The sequence below is a fragment of the Aythya marila genome (genome assembly GCF_965140915.1).
Source record: "Aythya marila genome assembly, chromosome: 1".
NCBI classification, from domain to species: domain Eukaryota; kingdom Metazoa; phylum Chordata; class Aves; order Anseriformes; family Anatidae; genus Aythya; species Aythya marila.
Genome location: NC_139042.1, coordinates 22,761,243 through 22,783,246, shown reverse-complemented (window position 1 = coordinate 22,783,246; position 22,004 = coordinate 22,761,243). Strand labels below are relative to the sequence as shown.

At 41.7% G+C, this 22,004-nt stretch overlaps 1 protein-coding gene across 2 annotated transcripts in view; it reads right to left on the bottom strand.

Annotated features, from left to right (window-relative positions):
• Positions 1 to 17,807, bottom strand: part of B3GLCT (beta 3-glucosyltransferase) — a 69,808-nt gene extending 52,001 nt beyond the window's left edge. For both annotated transcript variants that reach the window (XM_082780236.1, XM_082780237.1), the window contains exons 1-3: positions 17,632 to 17,807; positions 9,113 to 9,174; positions 7,725 to 7,764 (exon numbers count right to left, since the gene is read on the bottom strand). In XM_082780236.1, coding sequence (XP_082636362.1) covers positions 7,725 to 7,764; positions 9,113 to 9,174; positions 17,632 to 17,722 — 193 coding nt within the window. In that variant the 5' untranslated portion in view covers positions 17,723 to 17,807. The remainder of the gene's footprint in view (positions 1 to 7,724; positions 7,765 to 9,112; positions 9,175 to 17,631) is intronic.
• Positions 17,808 to 22,004: the final 4,197 nt, after the last annotated feature.

Sequence of the window (22,004 nt, the reverse complement as noted above, 5' to 3'; positions counted from 1 at the left end):
GTAAAACAGTCTGGGCTACTCCTGCCTCAGGAAAAGGCAAACCTATTCGTGGAATTGTTTTCGCTCAGGGACCTGGATATACTTGGTGGGTAATGCAAAAGAACGGAGAGGTCCGGTGTGTACCTCAAGGAGATTTAATACTGGGTGAGAATAGCCCATGAACTGAATTGCACCATGTTAAATAGTATATTATACTGTATATTATCACTACCATGATTACTATAGGTGACTAATTAGAATGTATGGAAAAGAGTGTAACCTGAGCATGACATAAATGGTATGGAATAAGGGGTGGATAGATGTCCTGGTTTCAGTTAGCACAGAATTAATTTTCTTCCTAGTAGCTGGTGGAATGCTGTGTTTTGGCTTAGAATGAGAAGAGTGCTGATAACACCCCGATGCTTTAATTGTTGCAGAGCAGTGCTTATACTAAGCCAAGGACATCTCAGCCTTTGCTCTGTCCTGCCAACGGGCAGGCTGGGGGGTGCAGTAAGAGCTGGGAGGGGACAGACCCAGGACAGGTGACCCAAACTAGCCAAAGGGGTATTCCATACCATCTGACGTCATGCTAAACAATATATAGGGGTGGCTAGCCGGGGGGAGGGGGCGGGACTGCTCGGGGTTAGGCTGGGCATCGGTCAGCGGGTGGTGAGCAATTGCATTGTGCATCACTTGTTTGTACATACTATTATTACTTTCGTATTATCACCATTGTATCATCATTATTATTATTATTATTATTATTTTCCTGTCTTATTAAACTGTCTTTATCTCAACTCACGGGCTTCACTTTCCATTTCTCTCCCCCGTCCCAGAGAGGGAGGGGGGAGGGTGAGCGAACGGCTGCGTGGTGTTTAGCTGCCAGCCGGGTTAAACCACGACAAGACTGCATTTAAATTCTGGTAAAATCAAGGTGACAGTCGGATCAAGCATATGAGAGAAGAGATTGTAGTTAATTCAAGGAGAAGACAGCACAGAAAAGGGAGCTGAATTAATGCTTAAAGGTAACATCACTCCAAAATGTGACAGGAGGAAAGAAATCAATGAAGAAGTCTCATGGGATTTGTGCAGAACGTTAAAAATGTGGAAAATAAACAGAGCACACCTATATATATGTGTGTATATATATGTATATATTGTTTATAGGTATACAGGTAACAGAAAATATGTAGGAGTCAAACTTCAGAAAAGCAAAACTTCAAGACTATTCATTAAGAACATTATGAAATCTGGCAGAAAAAAAATATAGATAAACCCTGTAGGAGAGCTTTTTAAGATCAGTTACTGGCACTCCATTGAAACAAAGCTTTCACTGGGGTATAGGAGAGATCACACTGAAGACAGTCCAGAAGAGAAAGTTCAGTAGAGAAAATCCAGAGTCATAGTTGCCTGAAAACAGGCAGACTTTACTATAGGCAATGTCTGTGTGAAGACAAACCTCCCAAGGGCTGAGCACTCAGACGAGGCAGATGGAGCTTCTTGTCAGGCAGCAGAGCATTTCAGCACTTTTAATCTGCAGTGCCACTGCAGCAGAAATTCAAATTTTATATCATGCAATATTTATTTGCAAAATGTGTACTCTTGCATTGTAGATCAAGTAGATCAAATCTAGGAAGTCCTTGTGTCACACTGAGATTTTGACCTCTGGGATAAAAATGCTACCTTGGCAAATAGAGTAGAAGGAACGAACAGTGGAACGACAAAGATGGAGAGAATAAATGCTCAAAGAAAGAGAGAAATAGTCTCAAAGAGACTGAGCACATGAAGAAGGATCACAAAAACAAAATAGTGGCAATAAAAAGGATACTAACCCCAAATAATCCTCACTAAGTTTACAAGAACATTACAGTCTCCAACATCTGACCACTGGTTACACTCCTTTGTTGTTCTGCAGTTTCTTGCTTGTTAATTTAGACCTACGACAGCTCAGAGTTGCCAGTTACATGTTTTTCTGCCTTTCCTGATATCCTTTTCCCTCAATTTGTTAGCTTATTCACCAAGACAAACCCTGAACATGTCAAATCGTGCAAGGTTTCTGGTGATAAAGATGGGGAGACGGCGTAAGTACTGACATAGATCTAAGCTCCGACTTCACATTTTTCCCAAATAACACTCCTGCCTGTTCTACCCCAACCCTACAAACTGCTTAAAAACACCTTGCACAATAAAATCTTCTAAATAGCAACTGCTATCTAGCACAAAATTTGCTATTTTTTCCTGTGCAGAAATTAAAATCAGCGCAAAATTTAAAATTACACTTCACTGATGCTAGCAGGAGTCAAAAGGCTACATCTATATGCACAACACTGAAAACATCCCTAGAGATAAAAAGTAAAAACTAGACTGCTTTGTCTAATTGCTGGTTTACTATCGGTAATACACAAACATCTGAATTACAGCCAGTTTCACTTACGGTACATTTAACAACAGCTGTGATATCCCCCAACGAAATACTTTCGAGGAGTGCTCTAACAGCCAGTCTGGTGTTACTGCTTTAATCCAGTGGAAAGCGTTTCCTCCAGCACAGGTACTTTAAAATAGTTCACGAACGGAAATATTCTCTGTATTGAAACGTCAACAGAAAGCACGTAGAATTTTCACCTCTTTATTGCACACCTGAACTGTTTCTCAAGCTGAGAAATAGCCAACCAAGCAAGACAAAGAAGAGAGTTTTTTTCCAGAAGAGCTACTAATACACTGATTTTCTTTCTCCTGTTGTCTTCTTTTCTCATTTATTTCCCTCAGGCATTTCTGTACCTGGAAAATATCTTGAACAATCTCAAATGCTCGCTGATTGGAAAGGTGCTCCAAGTTCACAATGAAAAAAAAAAAGAAAGAATTGGGAAAGAGGAAGACAGCAACTTGTGTTAATACAACCATATCTGATTGCTAAGCAGAATGGAGAGGTAATGAACTTTTAACGAGCCATTATCAGCAGTGTGTGTTTTAGAGAGTATACAGTGGCTATGCAAAATACACCTTCTTTGGAGTTATCACTAAATTAATTGAAAGGTGAAAGTGGGGAAATATTGCAATTTGAAAGACTAGCATTGAAGTATGAGGACCAGCACAAGAAAATGACCCATGTGATATCAGGATTTTTTTTTGGCAAAGATCATGATTTTTTTTTGGCAAAGTTTCACCATAAAAAGTTGTTTGAGACAATTCAGAACTACTGAAAACATTAAAACAAACATTTCAGGGGAAAATAAATAAATATTTAAAAAGGAAAAAGAGGACAAAAGCTCCAAATACTGGAAGAATGTATGATGATGCTATTGCTTGCTAGCCTTTTCTTCTAGCCAGTCAGGATGCAAGAAACCCAAATTCTCATCTGTGAGGCAGATGTGGGCTTGAATATCTGCCTTAAATGTCTTGGGTTTCTGGTTTTTCAAGTCAGACTCTTAATTACCAGGCTGCTGGTATACTCTGAGGTGGGTCTCACCATTCCCTCCTATTGGTCTAGAAATGGAGAAGAATGAAAACAACTCCTGAGCTTCCAAATTTCATTACTCTCCTTGAACAGTGGGTATCTCAATGCCTTTCTCTAACTCGCTGAATATTGAAACACATCATTAGGAAGGCAGAATAGGCATCAACAGAAAAGACAGAGCATTACATGATGATTTATACACTTCCCTGGAGCATGGGTGACACGGTCCAAATCATTTCTGGCAAAGAAGCCAATGATACCTACATCTTTAAAACTGCTAGCGTGCACTCTTAGCACTGGTCTATTAGGTAAATGAATGCTGCTGACATATTTGCAGCTCAGTCAACGGTGCTTAAACCTAGCTCTTCTTTTCTTTGGGTTTTTCTTTCCAAAGAAATGATGGAAAGAAAATCAACTTAAGTCTATCTGCACAATGGAAAAAGAGTTTTTATTCCAGTAAGAAAGAACAAAACGTCTCTTAATTTTTGTCTAAATAATAAACTGCAGAAGCACCGTGATGCTTTAACTCACAAACTGTAGACTCTAGTACATGTATCAAAAAACTCCGCTTCCAACGTCAGTATCAAAAAATTAGGCCACTTGCATATTCTGTAGGCTTCCATGGTATGCCAACTCTACAAGCAACTTGAAACTCCAAATCAGGATCTTGTACTTCAAGAATTTTACTGCAGCATAGTATAAAGTTAAACCCACAGTTAAAGATAAATCGTTTCTCACACTACGAACAATAACTTGCAAATGTGTTTAGAGGAAATTATTTGGATCTTTCTGGATTAAAAGCAGTGTGTCTTTATATATAGATAAACGTGCACACACACATATACAAGCAATCTCAAACGTGTGTGTTTATTTATAATATATTCAACATGCATTGTAATGACTGGTGGTCTGTTTATGGCCTGCAGCATGAGAACTGAAAGTCATCCTAACTTCAAACACTAACTCTCAACAGTTTGCATGCTTGTGGTACTTCTGCTTTCTGATTTTACTAAGCCATTTGCCTTATTAGCATCTAAAAGAAAAGCCTTTAAAATCAGTTCCAAACATGCCATGTTTTTGAGAACACTTCTTAAAATTGGCAATAATAGTGCCCTGTTCCTTAACAAATTGCATACCCTTTTACACTTTTGTGATAACATTAAGTATGTTGCTTACCACTTCAGAACTCATGATTTGTGTTAATACTTACTTAGAAAGAAAGGTCTGTCACCTATAATATTTGCTCTGATACTAAAGAAATCCTTATTGATAAATTACAGTTCCCTACCTTACACCTTTGCAGGCAGAGAGTGATTTTCAAGATGATTTTTCCATGCGTCTCATGCTCATAATATCAAATACTTAACCAGCAGGGTTTAAACCTTGCAAGTTGTTCTCACCTTTCCACCCAGGCTTCCCACAGTAATTCTTAGAGAGCCTGGATAACAAGCAGAACTCAGCCAGGCAGGATATTAAAAGGACATTACTGAGAAAAACCCCTTTGATCCTTTCAGAGTATTGCGGGTGTTTGCAGATCAGAGGAGGTAAAATATCACCACATTTGCAAGAATCAAATCCAAGAAAAGAAGCCTTAGCACTACTGCACCCTTTTCACATAACATGTAAGAAAAGAAACAAAAAAATCCCCTCCAAAACAAATAACCCCCCACCCCAGAGCCAAAAGCTGGTAGATGCGAAAGGAATAGCTCCAGACAGGACAACTCAACCTACCTCGGATCTCAGTCATCCTCTGGAAGTTGCCCTCTCATTCCACACGAGGGATCTAACACTCAAGTTAAGCGCTTGAGTTTCCAAAAAAGGTGAAATCACTGTATCCTAGCTCAAATCAACACAGTGCTCACCCAGTGACCCTCTGCATCCTCTGTCTTTAGGTTTCCTAACCCACTGAATTAAGCAGATGCGAAAGGATAAGCTTAATCATCACTGGCAAGAGAAGGACCAATACTACAGACAGGATCGATGCCAATTAGTTCTTCAACACCTGCGCTGAAGCTGGACTACAGCCTACAAAGTTTGTAAACTGCAGCCTCAGAAGCTGCCAAATCCTGCCTAGAGCCTCAAGCTATAAATAACTCCACTGATCCTCACTGCCAATGTCATCTACTTCATTGAAGCAATGATAAATATTCAATAAACTTTCTCAATTATCTACTCTGTCTATACTCACCCACGAAGATTTATCCTACGTTCTCAGAAATCACAACACATATCAAACTTACGCAAAGTTCTCAGCAGAAGTGTTACTCCCAGAACCCAACCTTCACACGTTTAAACATATGGCAGATGAGTAATTGCTACGCTTATGTGAAACAGCCAGTGCCTCACTTCAAGAAGAGATCTGCTTTCGTTATTCAAAAATGCTAAAAGCTGAAAATATTGCTGGTCAGTAATAGCCTACCTCCTGGGGACAAATGCACCCAATGTTAAAAGTACCTACATGCCCATCTGAGGGGCAAGGCTTTTCACCGCGGTGCGGCAGTGATGGCCCAACATCAGCACTGGTCTTGTGTCTGGGCTGTAACATCCATGCAAGAAAATTCAGAAAGCCACGTCACATTCTGGGTGGACAACGGGCTAACAGTTTGAAAAAGATGATGAAAAAAATGAAATGATGAAAAAAAAAAATGACAGGAACTAAGAACCATCAAGAATTTCACTCTGATTCACGTCCTGTGATTCTACCCTCCTAAAAGAAACACTTGAAAACATATATTAGAAAAGCTTTTGTTTTTTTTAATAGGTAGGGTCTCCATTAAAAAAGATAGAGAACACAAGAAATGATGTATTGGATCCTCCTAGTCCAGTTTACTGTCTTTAACAACTGCAACAGGAAACATTATGTAGGGACACCACACTTCACTTTATCCAGAACTCCTCATACTCCACCAGCATCTGCAACTAATGGATTAGGAAATGCTAGAGAATAAATCACTGCCTGTTTCTCCTCCCATACATTTTCGGGCTTGATCCTCTTGAAATCTGCCAGTACTGTCAGCTTCCTGCTGTAACAAGTTCCTAAATTTTGCTACCTGCTGTATAAAATACTTTTGTTTGTCTGCTTTTAAGGAAAGAAATGGCAGATGGTAGCTACATCAGTAATGTACCATCGTAACATGCCTATATATAGCTTTCCTACGTAATGAGATTTTATAGAAAGTTATGAAAACAGAGCATTGGCAAAAGCCAAAAGAAGCCTGTCGATGCCTCTCTGGATGTTTTATGAGGTGAGACACAACAGGTCTGCAGAGGGTGATAAAAGCAGCAACCAGAACCTGGTTACGCTAAGAGATTCAACAGAAAGAGATGAAAGAACACAGACTAAGGAAAATGCCTTCATTTGACACCACATAAGGAAAGGTGATCAAGAAAGGAGAGTAATAAAACTTCTATAACAAGGTCCTGACCTTTCAGTGATAAAATGGGAGCTAAGTGGGTCAAGGGGAGAATAGTTAGCTGTCCTAGGGACAGAGCTTGCAACTAGGTTCAAAACAGTCCAACTCCACAAAACAAACAAACAACAGATCTCAGTGCCGTTAAGAGTTCTGTCAGCAACTCCAGTAAAAGCACGATAATGTTCCTGGCGTTCAGCTTTGAAGTCAGAATGAACTCTCAACATCCGAGAAATATGGTCAACATGTCTCGTTTTAGAACAAGCAGATCTGGGTCCTCGGGGTATAGAAGAATGAGAAATACCATAACAGTCTGAATTTATTTTACCACTTAGTATGCCATTAATGTTTAAGAAAGGTGTCAAATACTTGTTCCTAGTTATTACAAAGTTATTACCAGTAACTAATTGTAATTCCAGTTATTACAATCATAATCAGAGCCTGGCAGACTGGTAGCATTCAGTTCCATGTTAAATTTTTACAGGAACTGCTACTACGTATCATGAAATTTGATTTAAAATTCTGTGTATGACAAAAAGCAATGCATCAATTTCATAGTGCAAGTGCACATTTTCAGGGAAAAAAAAAAAGCTTAACTACAAGGATTGCAAATACAAATGAAGATCAAGAAGCTTATGTCTGATGAGACTACATGAGCAAGGAAAACAAAAAAGTATTTGGGAATCAGCAGTTAATTAGCAGTGCTGTTGAGCATTTAGCCACTGCTCAGAGACTCGCTTTTTGAAGCATAACCATGTTTTATTTATACAAAAAAGACAGACACAAATAAAAATGAACTAGCTGGACTCAAAACAATCTTGGAATGCAGAAACTTCAATACAAGGTTAGTACAAGTTTGCACAAAACAATTTTGTACTTACCTCTGCTTCTTTTGCTCACTGTTCCACTTTTTTCAGACTTCTGGAAGGGGAAAAAGGAAAATTAGGATGCAGGCGAAAACTCAAGTATTTCTGTAGAGTGGTAAACAATATGACGATAAAACATTTTACAATACCTTTATTAAAGAGCAAAACAAATTGTTTACAATTGTTTTCCTGTTATACTCCTGCTTAAAAAGAGTAATCCTGAAGAGTTCTAGGAGTTACCTCAGATTTCACGTGAGAAACTATTTTGAAACTAAAACAGCGCAAAAGCTTTCATAAATTATATCCTATGGAAGAATGATAAAACTCTACATTTATGCTGGATTTAGGTGGTTCTGGCATTTCACAAGGAGTAACAAAACCATGATGACGCTATCTAGTCTGCCGTATGCATGGCAGTGTAACAGGAGTTTGCAGTTGGGATCTTTTTAATTTCTGAAAACCACTGTAGATTCAGCAATGATCATCATGTGCAAAAAAAATATTTAGAAACACACATCTCTGACCATACTTCTATTGGATTTGATGTGAGATCACTAGATTTAAAAGACTTGTTATAGATCCTAACTCTTGATTAGTTCCAGTATTTTTATTTGATTTTTCTCCATTAAATCTTCTATGTAAACGCACACGTCTGTTACAAATGTATAAACGTGCACGTGTGTGCATGTATATACATAAATCTGTATGTAGAGGTCTGTTAAAAGACATGCACGCACACACACATTATGCTCTTTAATTGAACGCCAGGGCTAGCTCTGACCATTTGTTCTTCTAATCTGTTAATTTGAAATTTCATAAGCAAGCTTTACCTGAGATGTGATCTGGGTAGCAATAAAGCTCATTTGACAGGAAGGCAGCCATTTCCCTCTCAATGTATAGCACAGTTAACAAAATGGAGAAGAAAGGAAGACACATCGCTAACGAATAAGAAAGGTGATCGAGAACCATTCTGGACAACATGTAATGATACTATATATATAAGTTTCTAATGTACTTCCCAGGTTCTCTTGGAAAAAGAAAAATTTTCTCAATTATACTTTTGTTCCACATTAAAACTTCAAAATAATAATAATTCTCTTAATGAAAATGTCACAATAAATGAGAAAATTCAATGTAAGAAAGAATCAAAGGTGGCAAGTATAAGTTTATTCCAGTCATTCTAAGAATCCAGGGGATAAATTAAGATGCTAACAATACCAGAATTACATGTCCTGTGTGTCCCAGGAAAGACATCTTGCTTGACAGACCAGGATAACAAGCGACAATGAGCACCACTGAAGTCCTAATGATGTCACAGATGTTAAGACTTTTCCTCTGGTCTCTTCTAGATGATTTTATAATGGCTGTAAAATGTTTCTGCTCTGGCAATTAAAATTTATTACCTGCAGCACTGGTAGTTCAGTTGTATCTTCCGCATCGTCAAGAACTACATTTAGAGCAAAAGCTGAAAGAAAAAGCAGATGTTTTTAGATACTATAGGAGCTGATTTTCACACTTGACAAAGCTCCACAGAAAAAGAAAAAAAGAAGTGCAATTTTTCACATTATATGATACTATATTGATAATCTTACAGGAACATAAGACAGTCCTTTCTGACCAAACCTATACTTTTCATGCCTGACAGTTCTATTCCTGCACATCTAAAAAAAAAGACAAACCAAAAACCACTCCGATGTGAAGCCAATTTACCTTGGCTTCAAGGCAAGAAAACCCCATTAAAAAAAACACAACACATCTGTTCGGTACAATAGTTCACCTGACAAGAGCATAATGTGCTATCACATGGGGACCTGTACTCCGCTCTGCCTTCAGGTGAAGGTTTGGATTATCAAAGCTTTGCTTGGAACCACAGAAACGACATCACTGATGTAAATTTGAGTCAAAGATGGTGAATAGAAACCTTGAATGTCACCTTTGAACATGTCTAAATTGCTGATGTTTTAGAGACCTAAATAAGTGTTTTAAAAAAGAAGAGACCCAGCAGAGCAGATTTGCACAAACTTCCTGTCCTAAGTCTTTAACACTGAAACCTCCCTAAGCATATCCTCTTGGTTTGCATTAGGGAGGAAAAAAAAAAAAAAAAAAAAAAACCAACTAAGAAAGGATTCTGTAATTTTTTTGATTGCCTTCCTGTTGATGGAGTCTAATCGATTTGTCTCAGTTGTAAAGCAGTAATCCTATTAACATAAGAAAGCTTTGCTAAGATTCTTCATAACGACTCTTTTTGTTGAGTGTACTGAAGATATGCAAATTAAAACTAATTGCTGTGACTTGGAAGGAACTAAAGGTACTTCTCGTCAAATAGATGATTTTCTTAAAAACTGAGAAAAAAAACGAGATTCAAGTGGAGTGTCTCACCGCAATTTTAAATTATTTACCATTTGAAACTGATTTCAAAGTGAATTACCAGCAACCCTCAGTTCCTTAGGCTGGAAATCTGGGATGTAGGAAAGGGAGAAGACAAGACTGCAAAGCCTGTGATGCTCCATCTCTGATTGCCTCTAATCCTAAACTGTTTCAACTGGAGACCAAATCTGATGAAATATCCAGGAGCTGTGTTTCCCACTGACACCTTAGGTCATCTCAAATCACACCACTAGATGTAGACATCCCCCAACTTATTTAAACACGGTAGACTCACGTTGGCCATAGCCACATTTCAATAAGACATCAAGCCAGGAAGAAGAAAACAGGGTACAAATGGGGGTCACACCCCCCTCCCATCCCAAAAGTCAGCCTCAAGAAATGTTTCCCACTTCTATTTCGAAAGGGCACAGCAAATATCTCAATCTGACTATTAAATCCCTTTCTGACTGTTTGTTCTGATCATTTTCATCCTCTTCTTCCAGCCTAACACTCCTCAGGACACCAGATAAGGGATTATCTTCCCTTACACAAACCAGACCCACATTCTACCAGACGTGATCCAAATCACAAGATGAACACCAACACCCTTATTCTGAGAGATGTCTTCACTGCACAGCACTAACAAGAAGCATCACCACGTAAATTTGGCTTATTTGCAGAAATCAACACAAGCAGAAGTTTCACGGGTTTGTTTTCATTCTGCACAGGAGGAATGGCACACAGAGAGCTGAAACAGCTGTGCCTGACAGGCGGCGCTGCCTCCCTCACCGTAACATTGAATAACCCGTGCCACACAGCTCCAAGGATTTATGAAATTTTAATGTGTGTGATGCTTGAAACAAAACAAACAAGACTCAGATATACTGGAAAAAAAAGGCCTGCTCCACACTGCATCCTTCTGAGAACACACATAAAGCTCCTCAAGGAATTATTTTAACATCTTTGTATCACAGAACCTCACAACACGTGAGGTTACAAAGGACTTCTGCAGACCATTTAGTCCAACCACACCAATCAAGGCATCTTCTTTCCTCCACCCTGCCCTGTACAGGTGTTTACACATGTTAGAAAGACATCCCCGGAGCCTTCCTTTCTCCAGGCTGAGCAGCCCCAGTTCTCTCAGCCTTTCCTCATGTGTCAGGCTCTCCAATCCATTAACAACCATCAAGGACCTTTGCTGGGTTCACTCCAGTACATCCAGTACATCCAAGATTGGACACTGCATCCTCGGTGTGCCTCACCTGTGCTGAGCAGAATCACAGAACCATTAAGGTTGGACAAGCCCTCCAAGATCACCTGGTCCAACCATCCCCCACCACCAATGTCACCCACTGAGCCACATCCCCAAGCACCACGTCCAACCTCTCCTCGAACACCCCCAGGGACGGTGACTCCACCACCTCCCTGGGCAACCCGTCCCAGTGCCTGACTGCTCTTTCTGAGCAGAAATGTCTCCTCATTGCCAACCTGAACCTCCCCTGGCACAACTTGAGGCCATTCCCTCTGGTTCTATCACTGGTTACCTGTGAGAAGAGGCCGACCCCCAGCTCCCCACACCTTCCTTTCAGGCAGTTGCAGAGAGCAATGAGGTCTCCCCTGAGCCTCCTCTTCCCCAGACCAAACACCCCCAGCTCCCTCAGCTGCTCCTCACAGCACTTGTGCTCCAGGCCCTTCACCAGCTCCATAGCCCTTCTCTGGACACCTTCCAGGGCCTCGATGTCCTTCTTGTACCGAGGGGCCCAAAATCAAACCCAGTACATGGCACCGTGCAGGTTCCTGGTCAGCTTTGTCCACCAGGAGCCCCGGGCCCTTCCTGCAGAGCTGCTGGCCAGACTGCGAGCCCCCCGTTTGCACTGGTGTGGGGGACAGTTCTTCCCCAGGGGAAGGACGTGGCATATTTCCCTTTGTTGAAGTTGATGGGATTCCTGCCATCCCACTTCCCCAGCCTGTTGAGGTCCCTCTGAGTGGCAGCACAGGCAGCTCGTCCTCATTTCACAACATACACAAACTTGCTGGGGGTACCACTGTCCAGGCGTGACATCCTGGCAGGCAGTGCTGACTCCCCGCTAACACTGAGATAAACAGCACCTACTGCTTCCCCACACCCACCAGCACAGGCATTTCATTGCAGAAGTCTGTGGGGTTGCTCAAGCATCGTTTCCTCTTCATAGAAACACGCTGATGTTTCCTGATCAACTTCTTGTCCTACATGTGTTTGGAAAGGGTTTCCAGGCTTATTTGCTCCACCACCTTCACTGGGGCAGAGAATCAGAAAAAAGGCAGACCTCACGGGTTGAGATAAGGACAGTACAGCAGGACAGAAAAGGAAGGGAAAATAGTGATAGAATATATGAAACAAGTGATGCACGATGGAATTGCTCACCACCTGCTGACCGATGCCCAGCCAGACCCCAAGCAATGGCCATCCTACCCCAGCCATGTGGCATGGAATATATTTGGGTCCTGGCTGTCCCCTCCCAGCTCCTCGTGCACCCCCAGGTACCTCCCTGCCAGGGCAGCGTGAGGAGCTGAACAGTCCTTAGTCTGTGTGAGTGCTGCTCTGCAGCAACTACAACATCCCTGTGTCAAAAATCCATCCAAATTTCATCAAAAATCCAAAGCACAGCACCACTTGAGCCTCTACAAAGGAAATTAACTCTCTCCCAGCCCTAACCAGGGCACACAGATTCTCTTCCTTGCCCTTCCTGAAGACAAGTATTTGCTCTCTTATAGTCACAAGTGGCCTTACAACAATGCCGCCAAGCTCCAACAGCACTCCCATGGGCTTCTGGATGTCTTGTTTGTTTAAAGGTTCCTTAAACTGGCCCTGCCCCAGTAAGATGAAGTCTTTTTGCTTCAGACTCTCTGATGAGTCTTATGGCCCTGGGATTGCTGAAGGTTAAGCCTTACCAGTAGAAATGGGGAACTCAAAACCTTCTTTGCCTTGGTCTTCTATATCCTGCCAGTTCACCTCCTCCATTTAACATATTTTTCCTAGTCTCCCTCTCTTTTGCTGTCAGTGCAGCTGCAGAAGCCCTTCTTGCCTTCCACATCCCTCACCAGATTCAACTCCAGCTGACTTTTGCTTTCCTAACCCCATCCCTGCACTCAGCATCTCTGTGTTACTCCCAGGGTGACCTGACCTTGCTTCTACCTCTTGTATCTGAGTTTTCAGCAGGAACTTTTTCATCCCTGTGGGCTTCTTGGCGTCTTCCTTTGCCTTCCTGCACGCAGGGATGGACCATTCTTCAGCTTCCAAGAGGTGAACCTTCAAAACCAGCCAGCAGCCCTGGACCATCTCCCACACCAGTCGTTCTGTGCTGTTGCAGAGGGCGGTCAAATGAATATGCCTGGCTGAAAATGATTTTGTTGCAGCTGACCTTAATAAAGGGCAAGTTCAACACTGACACATACCATTTATTAAACAAACTGAACTCTGACAGCGATGAATGGTAAGTCTCCCTCTATACCTTTACCCTTACAGAGATTTCAGACGTGCTGCCTCCCCATCTTTTCCAACAGTTAAACTTGTTTAAATGATTCTGTATCTTTTACTTTAAATATCATAAGAAGATTATTTTTTTTTCCAGCTCATGCATTTTAAGGATGAGACAAGAATTGTTGATTATTTTTAAACTACTGAAGCACTACTGACCCTCAAAGACACTCCAAAGAAGCCTCAAGGGTCTTCACCCAACAGCATCTGAGTTTTTCACCCAGGCAGAGCATATGAGTTTATTTTAGCAATGATTATGCCACGGTCCCTGGACAACATTATTAGAAAACATGTTATGATCACACAATATAATTTGATACGAGCAAAGCAGTCTTCAGGATTAAACAGGTGTGTACTTGTGGGGTAACAAATCTTACTAACACACGGCCAAGATGAACTGCTCTGGCTAAGCAACCTGATCTCTCAGCCTGGACACAAATATCCTCTTTTAGGGATTTATCAGGAAAAAAAAAAAAAAGAAAAAAAAAAGTGGAGCGAGGAGAACATGCTAAGTCCAGCTGGTGTAACACTCATCAACAACGGGGTCATGGGGTTGAAGGGAAATACAGTGCCTGGAAGCCAGTGGTCACCTCTAAGATGAATTCATCCACCCACAATTAATTCCCCAGAAGTTTCTGAAAACATTATGCCCAGAAGCAGAGCACAGACAGAAAAAAAAAAAACTAACTACAGGCACAGGTCATGGCCACTCAGTTGCACAACACAGGTGGAAACTAGAAGCTCTGTGGAAAGAGCATCTTTTTGTTGTGTGTGTGGTACACAAACAGAGAAGTTTGACCAATATCTGGGAACTTACAGATGCTATCGGTAAAAAAAAAAAAAAAAAAAAAAAAAAAAACTTTTCATGCCCAAATATCATTACTAATTCAGAAAACTGCAGCAGATTTCTTTCAGCACAGAATTCCCTGAGAAAGGCACCAATCTCTGGAGTTAGAGCTACCTCTGCCACAGCCAGGATTTGCCCCTATCCCTTTGATTCTGTTGAGGTAAAACAAACTTCAAGTGGGCCACTGACTTATCGCTGGGCACTGAGAATATATATTAACCAAAATAAAAAAATCACCTGGTAATAATAGTTCAAACTCTGTAGGCACCACCAAGACCAAAAGGTTAGGGTGATAAATGATACAATTTCTCATAATCAAAGCTATCTAAGCAAAAAACAAACAAACAAAAACCCAGCAGCACTGTAATAGATGCAAGCTGTAATTCTGTTTTGTCACTTTGTTACTTAATGCATTGTGTTCATTGACATTTGTTACCACACGCAGCTATTTACATGCTCTGGCACAAGCAGCCAGAAGCCGCACGTGTCGATTGCCAGTCCTCACCTCCTCCTGCTCGAGGACTGAGGCTAGGAAAAGAAAGGAAAGCAAAGAAACTTTAGACACATCTTAAAGCTCTTTCTTTTCATCAAGCTTATCGTTATTTCCTTTGAAAGCGGGGCCAAAATCAACTGAAATGCTAGACAACATTTCTGTATCAATTTCCACAAAAATTGGAAATTTAATCAGAGAACGGAATAAAAGCCACTTCAATTGCTAATTATTTTTCTCAGTCGTTTCACTATTTCAACCAAAATTTTGGTGAGCAAGGAGATTTGCTTATGGCACTAGAAAATACATTAAAAACCCACAATTTATTTTCATCAATCAGCAGCTGAACTGCATGAATACATACTAACAAACTGTTAGGAAAGTGGAAATAAATACTGTAGATTAAATATAATATACTATATAATGTAATACAACTGTACTATAAAAGTAGAAGCAATCCTCTTTTTCAGTATTACCCTTTCATGTATAAACAACGACTATGATTAGATGTCCTTTGAGTGCAAAGGATGTTGTTAACTGAGGAGTTGCCTCTTTTGCCTTCGTAGAGAAAAACGATTCGAGGCAATGCTTCTGGTGCTCTTCTCTCTGATGGTCTGATTCAAGGCCGCCTGAACCACTTCACCAAGCTGTGGGTTGACTTAAATGAGCTACAGAGAAGTTGTGATTCGATGACTTACGTACAGCAAAACCACAATTAATAACCACTTCAAATAACAAAAGCTGTGCACAATAGACAAAACACTTAAAAAGATTTCCTTATACTTCTGATTATAATTTAATGAAAGGCCTATTTTTGCTTTGGCTGGAGGCTGCTTGTTTTTCTTCCCCCCATATTTTCAGAGAACCTAAGAGTCTACAGATTGACATGATTCCAGAGAAAATCTGCACTGCCACTGTCAGTCAAAGAGATAGGATCTTCGATAATGAGACAGCATGAGAGCACTAGCAGGCAAAATAAATTAGTTTTATGTATTTACATCCATGTTTTAATGACATTTCTTTATTGTTGCTACCCTACAAGCATCAAAGACCCTGATCTAACCAGGTAAGGCTGAAGACTGGGAAGAAAGCAGGGGGAAGAGGAGGTAATGCGAGCAAGTTTTCAGCATCTGAAGCTTTTTATAAAATAAAAGCAACTCATTTTGTTCTTTTACTAATTTATTTAAGCTCATAGCACATATAGGAAGAAGTCAGCTAAAACCACCACTTGTAAACCACTGAAATGTCTAAGCGAGCACTGTATACACCAGTACCTTTATAAAGGTGACCAAAGAAAAAACATGGAAGAAAAAGCATCACTATTCCTTCTGATTGTCTGAAAGCCAGACCAAACAAAATCACCTGAACACATCTCCCCATTCTGCAAGGTGTCACCTGCAAGCTGGAATTTATAAAATGACAACTAACAGACGTGCTGTTTTCTCCTGTGAAATGAAATCCAAATGATTTCCAACAGCAAAGCTGATTGCTTTGCAAATTTATTACCCTTGCCATCTCAAAAGCCTACAGTACTTACAAAAGGACTTTACAATAAAAAGATATTAAAAAAAAAAAGAAAAAAAGAAAGCCTTGATATTGCAAAAAGCTTTAGGTAAGCAAATTTTATAGCAGCATCTACAAAGCAAGAGATAACTGCACAAGCAAGAACACGAGTTTTTCCACTTCCGTCTATAAAACATATTTATATACACATACACACACAGGGAAATTGAAGCTGCTATCCTCAGTGTTATCACAACCCTCTTAGAAGTTACGGGTGCCACAGCATCTTGCTGAACCACTGGAGGAAAAATTACTCATTCTTACAGGCATGAAACACAGCTTCAGGACGAGCAGTAGGGCATCAGGACTGCAAAGCCCAAGCTACACGGGTAAAAGGAAGAATGTTTTACAAGGCAAAAAGCAAAATATCACCCTTTCGTGTTGCTAAAAACTGGATTTATTTGTACGAGGTTTCTCCGGCAGGATTTTGATCCACGAGCCACGCTAGCAGAAGGCAATCAAACCCAAAGGCTCAGAATGAGCTGATGAGCCCATGCTGACAGAGCCTGGGTGCGTTTGGGAACACAAATAAGGAGAAACTGAACAGCTGTGAACATTTATTTCAGCTTTCCGCACTTCAGGCAACAGCTCCTAACTCCAAGAGCCCGTGGCGAGCCGACTGCTGGCAAACCCTTCTCTCGCAATCTCCCCCCACCTGCCTAGAAAAGGTCTCTAGAAATCAAGACACATCGAGAAATGAGGTTTTATTTTTTCTTTCGCGATGAAGGAAACTGGGCAGCGTTTCTCCCCTCAGAAACACCCGCTCTCAGTCCGGGAGCGCAGGACTCAGGGGGGCGGTTTCCACACGCTGTTGAAGGGTTATTGAGGGAAAAAAGGGGTTGCTGAAGGAAAGATTTTTGAGGGAAAGAGTTGTTGAGGGAAGGGTTGCTGAGGGAAGGGGTTTTTCGAGGGCTGCCCCCTGCCCGCGGAGCCTCTGCCGCCTCCCCTCAGGCGGCGCCGTGGCGGGAAGCTGAGGGGAGCCCGGGCGGCCGAGCCCCGCTGCCCGCCCTCAAACAAAGTTGAGGGGAAGGGCGAAGGGCCGGGGTGCCCCGTCCCCTTCCCTCCCGTCCCATCCCATCCCGTCCCCTGCCCTCCTCCCTTCACCCTCGCCATGGCGTCCCGGCTGCCGGTCACTCACCGCGGCTCCGGGGCGGCGGGAGGAGGACGAGGACGTGGGCGCAAGCGGCGAGGAGCAGCCAGCGCTCGCAGCCGGGCTGCCGCCGAGCCATGGCGGCGGGGGAAGGAGAGGAGAGGAGCGGGGAGGGGGGCACGGCGCTGCCCGCCTCTGCCGAGCGGCCTCCGGCTGGTGGCGGTGCCGCCGCTGCCTGCCCGCCCTCCTCCCCTCCCTCCCCCGCCAGGGCCCGGCAGGACCGGGCGCCAGCGCCGGGAGGAGGAGGAGGAGGAGGAGGAAGGGAGGGAGGCGCAGTGGGGCCCCGGCGCCCTCTGGCGGGCGGCCGCCCGCCCGCTCCGGCCTCTCGCCCTTGTGGTGACTGCCTGAGGGGCGGCTGCGGCCGGAGGATTTTTAAAATTTAAAAGTCCTTAATTCTAAAAACCGTGAATAATGAAACGTGCCCGCATTTATAGCTACAGACCGTGTGGTTACGGGCTATAAAGTTATGGATCATATAGGTATGGACTAAGTTCGCAATATTAAAGCCCCAAATCCTCCTGACAAGCACAGCGCTCCGTAACCAGCATCAAGCATCAAGCAGCCATTACCAAAAAAAAACAATTAAGATGTCCTTAGTTCTTAATGCTCAATTGCAAACTCCACAGGAGGTCCTCCAACAAGGTTTCTCCATTGTCCAAGGTTTTTTTTTTTTCTTTTTTTTTTCTTCATTTCTCATGAGCAAACTTAAATATTGTCAAATGATATCCAGCACTCCTACAGAAACACAGTCCAAATTAACAAGTGGCCTAATACAGCCCTAAATGCCTCACAAAGTGTTGTGCCAGAGTGTGCTAAGCCTCCAGGCAGTCACCCCATAACTCCCTGTGTAACCCCATAGCCCTTGGACTGCCATGAACAGGCCACAAGTTTTTTATTGAATGTGTATTTTTTATTGAATGTGTATTTTTTATTGAATGTGTATTTTTTATTGAATGTGTATATTCTGTGTGTGTGTGATTCTGTGTGTAAGGCCTCGGGGTTGCAGCCAGTCTGAACTTTCTTGACCTGCCCGCGCATTTATTTCAGTTTGTTTAGCTGTGACAGCCTGTTCTCTAATCGACCAGGTGTCCAAGACTACAATTGTCTATCTTTCTTGATCCGCAGATCAGTGGAGAAAGATCACAAATATGAAAGCTTGTTCACAAACAAAAAATGACTCCACATGTATTCTGGAGTGAGTGTGAAGCAAAGGCGTAGAAACCAAGTGGTGTATGTGCAATGTTAACTGCGCTGTCATTTTTTCACCATTTACTGTCATTTTTTTTCATTTGTAGCAACGAGGCCTGCATTAATAATGAGAATTAATAATCCTTTACATTTTATTTAACAAAAAAAAATCTTGCTTTTACTTACATGTAAGGTGTAGGTCCTCTGTGCCCTTAAAAGCAATTTAGAGTGTGACACCTGGCATTTCGAGGTAACAATTGCTTACACACTGGGTACTTATAGCCATGAATTCTCTAAAGATCTGTATGTACACATTTTCCCATCAAATACAGAAGATTTCCATTGCAGACACTCCCCTCCTACTAACCCAATCACTCAGTACCCACTGATGTTACTGGACACATCTGGTTCAGCCTCCAGGAAAACCATAAACTGCCTGTTTTTAATTCAGTAAGGCCAACAGCACAGTACCTGACCTAGACCTTTCATAAATACTCTGCAGCTTTTAGGTCTACTGCCTTCTTTTCCTGACAGATCAAGCATTCAGTAGGGTACCTTAAGTATGCCAGAGAGGTGATTTTGAAGATGAATGGAAATCTTTTCATAGTGATAAATGTTCACTCTCATTGCAAGTTCAGTCAAGCGCATCTATATCACCGTAACTCGGTAGCAGACTTCACACTTCCCTTAAAACCACCTCAATAGAAATATATTAGCCAGACTTCTTTGGGGATTTAGACTTGCTAAATCTAGTTGCATAGATCCATCTTATATTACTTGGTGTTGGAGAGAAGGGGAAAATTGGACGCAAGAGTGAGCAACCACAGTTTGTTATTTCCCTTACAGAACAATCTCTTTTTGCTGACATTCTAATTCACTAAATAAGTTACTGGCCTCAAGAACAATTATTCTTATACAAAGGAAGTAGAAACCTTCATACTATGTTTATTTCTCTAATTCTACATGCATGCTCATTACCAGGAAAAAAAGTATTAAGTTATCCTTCAATTTCTAAACCCATAACAATATAAAAGTTATGAATCCTTCTGCGTATCATGTATATCTGCATTTGATTGTTTTTCCCTGTAGGTTTCAGACACGTTTCCTGCCCTTTCTCCTATTTCTCTGTTCTGCGCTGGTTTCTGCAAGTATGCATGTAACAGTGGTCGTGCCCTCAACAGTGGGGATAAACACGTTACTTCTCACTTTCAAGATGGTTGAGAAACACCCATATTCGAATGTTTCCCTACCCTGCAGTCATTAAGAAAAAAAAAAAAAAGATGGGATATGGTCAATGTTTTGGTTTTGCTCAAGTATAATAGAATTTTTACTGTAACAACCTTACTCAAAATATGGAACTCTTACATATATCGTAATGTTCTCCAACTGTTAAGAAGAACACCACTTAAATGTTTTATATTCAGGGCTGTGAAGGGGAAGAAATAAATCCTTTTTTTTCGATTCTACTGTACATACAAACTCAGATTATGTTTGTTTGTTGTTCTAACTACCCCACTGAGAATTTCCAATTCAGGAAGGATGAAAATAAGGAACTTTCTTGTATGGAATACAGAAGTTCAGAGCAACACTAAACTTCCTTTCCTGATAATATTACATATATCATACATTAATAACTAATTCAAATGTAGCACTGATGCTGTCCCATGTTTTATATTAATTAGGGGGACTTTAAATCCCAAAGTGTCCTGGTTTCAGTTAGAACAGAATTAATTTTCTTCCTAGTAGCTGGTGGAATGCTGTGTTTTGGCTTAGGATGAGAAGAGTGCTGATAACACCCCGATGTTTTAATTGTTGCAGAGCAGTGCTTATACCAAGCCAAGGACACCTCAGACTTTTGCTCTGTCCTGCCAACAGGCAGGCTGGGGGTACAGTAAGAGCTGGGAGGGGACAGACCCAGGACAGGTGACCCGAACTAGCCAAAGGGGTATTCCATACCATCTGACGTCATGCTAAACAATATATAGGGGTGGCTAGCCGGGGGGAGGGGGCCGGACTGCTCGGGGTTAAGCTGGGCATCGGTCAGCGGGTGGTGAGCAATTGCATTGTGCATCACTTGTTTGTACATATTATTAGTAGTAGTACTATTATCATCATTGTATCATCATTATTATTATTATTATTATTATTTTCCTGTCTTATTAAACTGTCTTTATCTCAACTCACGGGCTTCACTTTCCATTTCTCTCCCCCGTCTCAGAGAGGGAGGGGGGAGGGTGAGCGAACGGCTGCGTGGTGTTTAGCTGCCAGCCGGGTTAAACCACGACAGTCTTTTGGCGCCCAACGTGGGGCCACGAAAGGTTGAGATAACGGCAGATCTGACCAGAGTGTGTTAAACTAAAATTGGTATAAGTATTAGACCTGCTTAATAGTCACTTGTCATAATGCTGATTGCTTTAATCTCAACTGTGCTGCGCCTGTTTTCCAAATTGAGTATTATAGCACGTTATTTTCCGTATGTGCTCTCTGTCATGTTGTTTATCCTCTCCGGGCCCTGGTTTCAGACCATTATGGTACTGTGTGTTGTATCAGTGGCTTATGAGATGATGAAATATCTGGCCATGACTCTAACCTGGTATTTGTACTCAGTAACATCTTCGATTCTATACTTTGGAAACTGTATTTTGGAAACTATTAGCAATTGTATCTGTTGCCTTTTTTCATTAGGGAGTCAATCTGTGGAGGGGAAAGGGGAAGATAATTTTTCTTACTTGATCACTCTCCCTTTCTCCTTCACCACCCCTGTACCCTCCTTGATCACTCTCCCTTCCTCCTTCACCACCCTCTTATCCTCCGAGTTTATTACAATAGCTCTCCAAGATATTGAATATCCTTGGGATACTCAGACCAGCATAGTCCTGTTGTTCTGCCTCCTGAATGCACTTCAGGTTCTGCTTAAAGTTAAACAACTACTTAGGAAGCTCATCCGGAGATCTGCCCGGAGGCAGTATAGTTGTGGGTGGCAGGGAGTATGGGAGGATATGGGCAGGCATCTAGACCAGTTGGCACCCCCAGTGTTTTGGAAATTCACCCCTGAACAAGTGCAAAATCCTCAAAAACTGGCAGAATGCTTGAATAAAAGGTGTCGCGATTCGGGAAGTTCCAAAGTAACACAAATCATTGTAACATGCTGGGGCCTGGCTCATGCCTATCGA